Source organism: Epinephelus moara, chromosome 1 (assembly GCF_006386435.1).
Source record: "Epinephelus moara isolate mb chromosome 1, YSFRI_EMoa_1.0, whole genome shotgun sequence".
In the NCBI taxonomy this organism is placed as follows: Eukaryota; Metazoa; Chordata; class Actinopteri; order Perciformes; family Serranidae; genus Epinephelus; species Epinephelus moara.
Window position 1 is genome coordinate 3,550,998 of NC_065506.1, and position 9,485 is coordinate 3,560,482.

At 39.8% G+C, this 9,485-nt stretch overlaps 1 protein-coding gene across 1 annotated transcript in view; it reads right to left on the reverse strand.

The window, feature by feature from the left end:
- Positions 1-6,444, reverse strand: part of ndufs3 (NADH:ubiquinone oxidoreductase core subunit S3) — a 26,061-nt gene extending 19,617 nt beyond the window's left edge. The window contains exon 1 of the mRNA XM_050041890.1: positions 6,325-6,444. Coding sequence (XP_049897847.1) covers positions 6,325-6,354 — 30 coding nt within the window. The 5' untranslated portion in view covers positions 6,355-6,444. The remainder of the gene's footprint in view (positions 1-6,324) is intronic.
- Between the last annotated feature and the right edge of the window lie 3,041 nt (positions 6,445-9,485).

Below are 9,485 nucleotides of genomic sequence, written 5' to 3' on the forward strand. Positions count from 1 at the left end.
GGGGGGGGGGGGGGCTAAGACGCTCCGGGGGTTTTTCAGACCTAATTGTATTGCAGAGTTTTGCACAGCGGCAACCGTATCTTCGCTCTCAAACCACAAAAAGATGTGATGGCACAACAGTCTCCCTCAGTACATTATTCTATGCTTTCTTTTGATTTTCACATTGGCTAGTCATCCTGTTTAATTTGTCTTCTGATTAAATCACAACCGTTGAAACAAGTTGTAGGAAGCCTCTGCAAGTAATTGGTTGCTGGCAGACACTCTGTGCTGCAATAAAATGGTTAATCAGCAGTGCCGTGCACTGTAGAGCCCATGCGCTGCTGGTTCTGCCGGCCTGAATAGAATATAATGTCTATAGCCTTACTGTTGTGTATACAGCCTTATAGACTGAGCTGAGTAGTGATGCGCGGGTCGACCCGTAACCCGCGGGACCCGCAAATGGACCTGCGGGTCGGACAGCAGTGATCGTCTGTTAAATCGGTCTGTAAATTATATTTTGACATTATTGGCTATTACTGTCATGGCATCCGAAGGTACTGATGCGTTGAGCAGCTGACAGTCCTCGGCCGTTTTCAAGCTCAGTTGGTAGGATACTACATTTTCACATTTTCAACAATGCGATTTAAAAGTTTAGATTTTTATTGATAACCTACATTTACCAACAACAAAAAGACTACATTTAGCACCAAAAAAATGTGTTAAAAAAAAAAAAGTAAATTAAAAAACGAACATTGAATACCAAATTTTCACAACGAATACCTACCCATAGAAACGAATATTCGAATATCCGAATATTTGGGTACAGCCCTAGCTGAAACGTGGCATTAATATTTCTAAATTAATAAAAGAGAACACCTTATTGTAATTGCACAACATTTTAACGTAACATAACTGTTACCCACTCAAGTCTAGCAGTAATGTTACCTTAAGGTTACATTGCCTGTATGGCAAGTGTATCCCTTACATAGCATAACTTAGTGATATTGTAACGTGGTGGAGCTTTATTTTCCAACCTCACACAGATGCCCTTTGTTCAAATTCTAAATTCCCTAAATTCTAACACGTCTGTATTACCTTTTGACCTCAGTGCATGCAGGTTAGTAGCTAGACAGCGAGATAACGAGTTAAACTAAAAGCCAGAAAAACAAAAATACATGCTAATTAGCACTAACATATAAATAAAATGAAAATAGAATGTCACTTACCAAAAAACTGGAGCACTGGTGTCTTGGAAGGTCGGCTGGTACAATTATCCGCAGAGCAAGCCATATTATTTGTCCAATATTTGTAAAAAAAATAAAAATAAATAAAATCTCCAAAAGGCTCCAGCTTGCCGGCACCAGCACCTCAAAACACAGCAAAGAGGTCAAGCTGAGTGGCCTGCAGTGAGGCCTAGCAGACAGCCTGTCAGTCAAAGTGGCCACACCCTTAATTATGTTGAATTTTCAGCCTCATTTAACATTTCAGCGGGATCGTTATAAAAATAAAAAAAATTCACCTCCTGCACAATTGTCATGAATGATGAAATGAGCCACAGACACAAAAACTGTTTTTGCACCAGGCTGTGAACATGTTTATTTTAGCTCTAAAGTTGGGCGTTTTAACATGGGAGTCTATGGGGATTTGCTATGTTTTGCAACCAGCCCGAAGTGGCCAGTCAAACTGCAGTTCTTGGCACTTCAGCAATGGCTTCACTCGTCAGCCCAGGATAGCCGCTTGTGCGCAGCTGAGCAACTTTCATGGGATTGATTGTAGTCCTACCTCCAACGCTACATCCAGATTGGTCTGACACCAGCCTGTAATCTACAAGTTTTCATCAAACTGCACTGCTGTGAGAGCAGAGTGTTTGTCTGTGCCTAACAGCAGTCTGTTGATGGTTATTTAACGTTACACACTGTCCATAACAATAACTATGTCAGGTAACAAACTGCACCAGGCTTGGGTCAGGTTTGGTCAGGAAAATGCGGCCCGAGCCGCGCTCTAGACCTGGATATTAAGCGTCCGTAGCGCCAAATAATAACAATTAAAGCGCTAAGATGGGGGGAAAAATGTTGCATATAGGGGAAACTCTGCACGGCATGCTGTTTTCTCTCAGTGTCCGATAGCTGGCGGTCAAGCTAACACAAGCTAATCATTCAAACGCAGTTCAATTGTCCATTTCTGTTGCACATTCACCCACACTCATTTGGATATCAGGCTGTAACGGACACCTAAGCAACATGTGCTTGGAAGTAGTGTGTGTTGAAACCCTGTCCGTGTGTCCTTGTGTGTGTGCATGCTGTTTTTAGACCCTCCCCACTCAGCTCTTATTGGCCAGCTGAGCTTGATAACACTACACTATTGGTGGAACTACCCATGTGCTTCGCTGAAAATCAGAAGATGATTCGTTAAATGCTTACTCATGGCAAGTTGTTGCCACAAAAAAAAATAAAAAAATAAAAAATTTAAAAAAATACTAGAAATGTCTGTCGAGACAGAAATCCGGCGCCATGCCGGAGTACTTTAAGCCCTGAATTCAGCTCTGCTTTAAAAACTGCTGCAGGTTTTAAAAAAACAATTCTACTGTCATCTTGGCTGATTCAAATACTAGGCTGCTTATTGTGACTTTCATGCTCAAGCACAGACTGCACACTCTTTGGTCATTCAGGCAGCAAGAAGCACAAGGGGCCAATGAGCTCTAGATTCAAGTTTCAAAAACTTTACTGTCCAACTCATGATGACAGACTAGAATTACCACATCGTGGTTGTATGCCCCTACACACCAATCAAGTTGCACTTACTCACTGGGCGGCTGTGGCTAAGAGGTAGAGTTGGTCGTTGGAAGATTGGCGGTTCGATCCCCGGCTCCTCCAGCCTACATGTCAAAGTATCCTTGAGCAAGATACTGAACCCCATATGTGTGAGTGTGTGGCACCTTGTGTGGTAGCCTTGCCCACCAGTGTATGAATGTATGTGTGAATAGGTGAATGTCGGATGACCAGAAAGGCACCATACAAGTGCAGGTCCATTTACCATTTACTTACATTTCATGTTCAGTTCTGTGAAAACATGGATGCTTCACACACATCTTCCCCCCGACAGCACATAAGGTCTATACAATCAGCACGGTTTCAGGTTCAGCAATTCAGTGACTGACTAATGTCTCCCCTTCTGTTCCTGAAATATGATGTTGAATAATGGCTAGAAGAGTGTTTTTGCTGAACATTATGATGTCACAGTGAAGTTGACCTTTGACCTTTTGGATATAAAATGGCAGCACTTCATTATTTTATCCTATTAGACAATTTTGTTAAATTATGTCATAATGACATGAATTCTTCAGTTATGGCCAAAAACATATTTTATGAGGTCACAATTACCTTCACCTTTGACCTTAAAATTCTAATCAATTCACCTTTGATTCCAAGTTAACGTTTGTCTCAAATTTTGCAGAAATTCCCTAAGGGAGTTCTTGAGATATCGCATTCAAAAAAATGAGACACAGGAAGTTCATCGTTGTTACATGCCAGGCAGGGGAAACATGCATTTTTGTGCTGTGTATTCACCCTCCCTGTTTTTCTCTCGCTCTCCCTCCCTGTCTCTCCAAGTGCTAACAACCTGATTAGTTCCAACCTTGTGCAGTTTTATCAGTCTGCTGATTGGTTACCTCATTCTTTCAGCCTGCCTATCATCATTTAAGGTCCCCAATAAAAGGAGCACAACTGAGGAGTTCTGCCCTCTTTTTGATCCTCTGCACTTAGACTGCCTGGGCTGCCGCTGCTGTTTGATAAAGTTGTTAAAAATTAAAGGTATGTGGAGAGAGGTTGAGGACAAAAGGGGGTTGGGTACTCTATACATTTCCCTCACATAGCTATTTTGTGTTTAGAAACACTAGGTTTATTGTTTGGTGAAGCTTTTTTTTTTTTTTTTTTTTTTTTTTAAATAAAGGCAGTGAGGTTTTTGGTTTGTGTTTTGTTTTTAGAGGTAGAAGTTAGCTGAGGCCTGGTTTTGTTATATTGTTGTTGTTTTTTGCCCCAACCACTTTGTCACTTCCTCCCCCACATTTTGAGAGCCTTGTGTTAAGTTTGTAAATAAATCACTTGTCATTTTTACACTTCTCTTCTGAGTCCTTCAATTATTTGATTGTTGTGTCTTCTTTTGTCCCCCATTTTCAAAAGGGGACATAACAATCGTTAAGTCCAACTGGATATTTGTGCCAAATTTAAAGAAATTTCCCTCAGGTGTTCCTGAGATATTGCGTTCACAAGAATGGAACGGATGAACAATCCAAAAACATAATGCCTTTGGCCATGGCTATTGCCGGCACAGAGTCATAAAAATTAGGGGCTCACAAACAACAGAAAAACACATATGCATGAAAGACTCACATAAAATTATATAAACAGACAAACAATTCTATAAATAAATAAATAAATAACAGAAGGCGTGCAAAGCTTGATTAAAAAGTGAAGACAGTGTCTTTGGACTTGTTTAAAATGGATATTGCAGCAGCAGTGAATTTAAGAGTTTTATTAAGTTTACTTTTTGGCCTGAGGTGCTCTGAGGTGGCTGCCTGATGTGAGTAGCTGAAAGGACTGGTTAAAGGGGTGTGAAGGGTCCTAAGTGATGTTGTCTGCCTTTCTTTAAACTGCATGACTGTACAGGTCTGAGGGTTGGGTTTTAGTACCAGTGATTTTGGTTGCACATGTGGTTAAGTTAACATTTAGACATTTGGTTGCTTATTTGATGAGTGAGTGACATAGAATGCCCCAGGAATGAGTCCTAAAACACAGAAATGAGTTAGCATTTCTGCACTCCCGGTTCCCTCGTCTTTTAGTCAATGGGTTTTTTGAGTAGGTTTTTCATTAGATGCGTGAAATAAGGTCTGTGGTTAACACAAGCTTAAAGAGACTTTCACATTTTGTTCTTCAACATAAAATACATCAGTAAATACTAGACTTGCACCGATTTATCGGCAGTGCTCGGAATCGGGCCAGTTTTCACGTGATCGGCCATGACCTGCGACCGGCCGGTCAGTCTAAAATATGCCGATTTAAAATGCCAGTCAAAATCCCACCATGCCGCATGATTGACATCGCGCAATATCAGCAGCGCGCACACACGCACAAGTGCAGCTCATGGCTTGGGCGATGTGAGGAAGGAGACTTCAGGGACACACTGGTGTGGGTAGGACAACTATGGAGTAAATGATTCCGGCCAGAGAATCAGGGTCGAGAGGATACTTTAATTTTCAATGCAGGAGGTTCACAAGTGTAGCGTGTGTGTGTGTGGTTCTGAAATAAACAAAAGGAAAAATAGCATTACACTCAATTCTTACAAATATGCATATACAATCTGTAAACATGGGCGGCTTCTCACCTTAGTCATTCATGCACACACATCAAAAGAGAGACGGAGAAAGTTGTTAATTGTCCGTGTTAATCTTAACAGAGCGGAGTGGAGCGGAGCTCTTGCTGCTGTTTGAAACTGACGAGGCGCATGTCCGCGTGCCGAAGATGCACGTGTCTGCGTCTGCGCACTTACTGACCGGAGCGTTCTCACGGGAACAGCAGCCTGTTCAAATGTGCACCAAATATGAATGTTCCATGGCAGCCTGTTCAAATGTGCACCTTTTTTCTCGTTGTTAAAATAAGAATGTCCATAACACTGCATTTTGTAGATGTAAAGCCCTGTGTGAATTTTATGTTTTTTTTTTCCCTGTTAAAATTTTCTAATATAGGAAAGATAGAAAATACTGCAATATCTTGTGTGCTGTAAAGTGGTTTGAAAAAAATTAAATCTGCCAAAATCGGAATCGGCCATTCAAACACTCTGCAAATCGGAAATCGGTATTGGCCCAAAATATTGTAATCGGTGCAAGTCTAGTAAATACCCCACAGTGAATTCTGAAGCTTCTATGCGTCTTAAAAAAGATGGCTGCTAGCAAGTGGCTAAATGAGACTACAGAACGTCATCATGCCAAACACACAGTGTAGTTCGTTTATAGCCTAACATTAGCTTTTTACTTCTGGCGTTTACATTTAGGCTTCAGTAATCATAAAAATTATGTTCATTTGTGAAGATTATCTTGCTGAACAAACCATGTAAGTATCAAAAACGTTTGTTTGCCACAGAGCTTTTCTTCTGCAATAATCCAAAATCCAACAGAAAAATCTAATTGGCTTTTAGATGAGAGAACCATGGCAAAGCTAACTTCTACATCAGCCTACAGAAAAACATTATCTCCAGATCATTCTGAACTGCTGTTTAGAATGTCCTGTCTGACATTAAAACCTTTCAGCCTCCTCAGGAGGAACATGCGCTCTGATTCTGGTATGAACTGACCTGGACCTGCTGGACATATTTGGGCATCATCTCAGCCACAAACTCCCCAAACGCTGCCAGCTGGTTGTGAGTGATGGCATTCTTGGGCCTGACAGTGGCTGCATGAAGAACAGAAGATAAAGGTTGCAGTATGACATTGTTTATTGTACTCCGGTTTGTGTGACAAATTTGGTGTTCTATGATAACCATTTGAAGTGAATAAGTGATGTGGGCTAAGCACATTGACAATCTTTACATCAGCAGTGGATTCTTCAACATGTTTATTTAGAGCCTCTAATGTATTGTTACATTACAGTCACAGAGCTAAGCACTTGTTATGCTGAGGAAAAAATCCTGGACAATGTGCCATTTAACAACACTTATCAGTGTTTTGAATGTACTTCCAACAGGCTCTTCTCACAATCTGGATCAAAAAATATTCTGTCTGCTCCACAATAAAGATTTTTCATCTGTTTCCCCAAGTTGTCACTTAATTTCCAAATCCATACCAAATAAGTAGCCCTAAATATCATCATCACTTGTTTTGTACAACCCAAGAAAAATAATATAAAAATATTCTTGCATATGATACCAGAAAATTTGGGGAAATAGAAGTGTAGACAAATGAAACTGATAATACAACTCTGTGTCACACACATAAAGCACAGAGATATGTTGAAAATGGTCATACAGTGAGGAAAAAATATATATATATAATTTTATCCAGATGATTAGCTGAGTCTACAGATTCTGGATATATATTCAAGTGTTGTTAAATCACCTTCTAGAAAAACATGCTTAGCTCTGTTCTTTGAACATAACAATAGTTACCTGCTATAAAAGGACAAAAACAAGTTCCTGTGGCCCTCTGTTAACATTCTCTCATAGGACCCATCTTAGGGACCTTATCCTGTCAGCTGAAACTGTGCTTTAATAGTCTAAACTCATGTTTTAATCAAATTTTATTTTTTTCTCATATTTTATTTAGTCTTCATAGACTTAACAAATTAAGTCACAGTAAGCCCTGAGATTTGGGGGCCCCATGTACCCTGAGTCCCAGGGCAGTTGTCCACTTTGACCAGCTGGTGATCAAGTCATGTTGATGATACATGAGAGGCAAAAACTGAAGCTTATGTGAGTAAGGAGAGATTCCAGCAGTCCAGTCACCCTCCGAGTGCTGGAAAACAATAATCCTATATTAGCAGTCTCCTTCAGTGGTGGGAAGTAAATAATTCTGTAGGGCTGGGTATCAAAACTGATTTCGTGAATCAATTCCATTTTGATTCACAAGTTCCCGATTTAAGTCGAGTACAATTTGATATGATATAAATCCCACTGGGGATATTTCAGTTACAATTCCAATTTTTGCCATAATGTGTAAGAGATTATTAAACAACTAATACTGTAAATTTTATGAGTAGGCCTAAATATTTTAAAAAGAGTATAAATTCAGAACAGGATTAAAATATTGAATATCTTAGAATACATATATATACTTAAGAATATTTCTAGAACAGCAACAATAACATTATAACAGCAAAGTCACAATATAAACTCAATATCTCACTGGAAACAAGTCTAAAAAGTCAATAAAATACATCATTTTCCTGACATCACAATACTGAGTGAAGTTAAGAAAGAATAAAGAGCACAGACATCAGTCAATATCAGTCCTCCTGCCCTCTCTGCTCCTCCCTCTGTTGCTGAGGAGATTCACTGCCTGCAGGTCACATTACTGCTAATAAGTTTTAAGATACAAGGTGAAGTAAGCTAAACAGTTGTTGTTTCAGCTTGTTAGTAACAACTGGCTATTAGCTGGAAAGCGCTCTGTGCTTGTTTTTAACATAATATTAGCAGCGGTGGATGAGAGACTGTGGACAGAGCAGATTGAAATGTCACCTTTCAATGTGTTTCCATGTTGCTGAACAGGTGTATTGATAAGGTATTGTCTTTTTCCTCATGGAGGTTTTATTGCACTTAAAGTAACAAGCGTAGTTGTCGTCAACTCAAGTTAATTTCACTTTTCCGTCACCTTCGCAGCATCTCTACTCCATGTCTGTGTGTCTGTGTGTGCATAAAAGTGGCGCAGCAGCCCTGACAATACAGACAGCAGGAGAGGCTGATGGAGATGATAATAAATGACACCAAAACATAAAAAAGTGAGCTAACAGTTACAGATAAAAGAGCCAGTAACGTCAGAGCTGCAGTTGTTAATAATTAAGCTCCAGGGCCCATTTACTACCGGCGAGATTAAAAGGGTTAAAGCTTCACACATTCGTGGAAAAAAGAAAAGCGTATGTTAAGGATCGATCTCAGATTTTTTTGAATTGATACTGGGTCATTCATATGAAGATCAATTTGAAATTCACAGTCTGTTCATCCCTAATATAAATGAAATAATGTAGACAATTAGCTAAATAGACCTACTTTACTTAGTTATGTAGTTAAACAGAACACTTGTTAAATTAGCAGAATTATGTTGCCAAAGAAAGGGGCAAATGTCAAGCTCACTGAAAACAACAGAAGTTGTATTGAAATGACCTTGTGACAGTTTTTCTTTTAGTTTTAGTGGTTGTAAAATCAGTTTATAAACTTCATATCTAAGTCCTATCTTTTATCGAACGAACAGCAGTTGCAATAGCTGGAAAGAGCAAAAACCACATACATTTTTACTAGCTACAATGAACTTTAATACAGTGTGGACTAGGGGTGCAACGGTACAGGTAGCCCACGGTACAGTCCGTACCTCGGTTTTTGTGCCACGGTTTCAATTCGGTTTCGGCACGTGTTTTGTGGTAAAGAGAACAATTTTTCCCCCACAATTATCTCTTTATTTTGCTTGACTTTGTACTTGACATGCTGCTGTGTTTTGCTACAGCCTATTCAAGTGCTGGAATTTGTTATTTACGTAACACGCCTGAACGCAACACAGGCTCTGCTCCAAAGACTGGCTCGGTTATAATTGTCGGTCAGGAAAATGCAGCCCGGGCCACGCTCTTGTGTGCTCACGTGTGTGTGTGTGTGTGTGTGTGTGTGTGTGTGTGTGTGTGTGTGCAGGGTCCAAAACTAACTTTTTCACTTACCAGCCAGGCTGGCTGATAAGTGAATTTTTTTTTACCAGCTAGGCAGATATTTTACCAGCCAAACAAATAATTAATAATTTAAAGGAAAAAAAGTCAAGT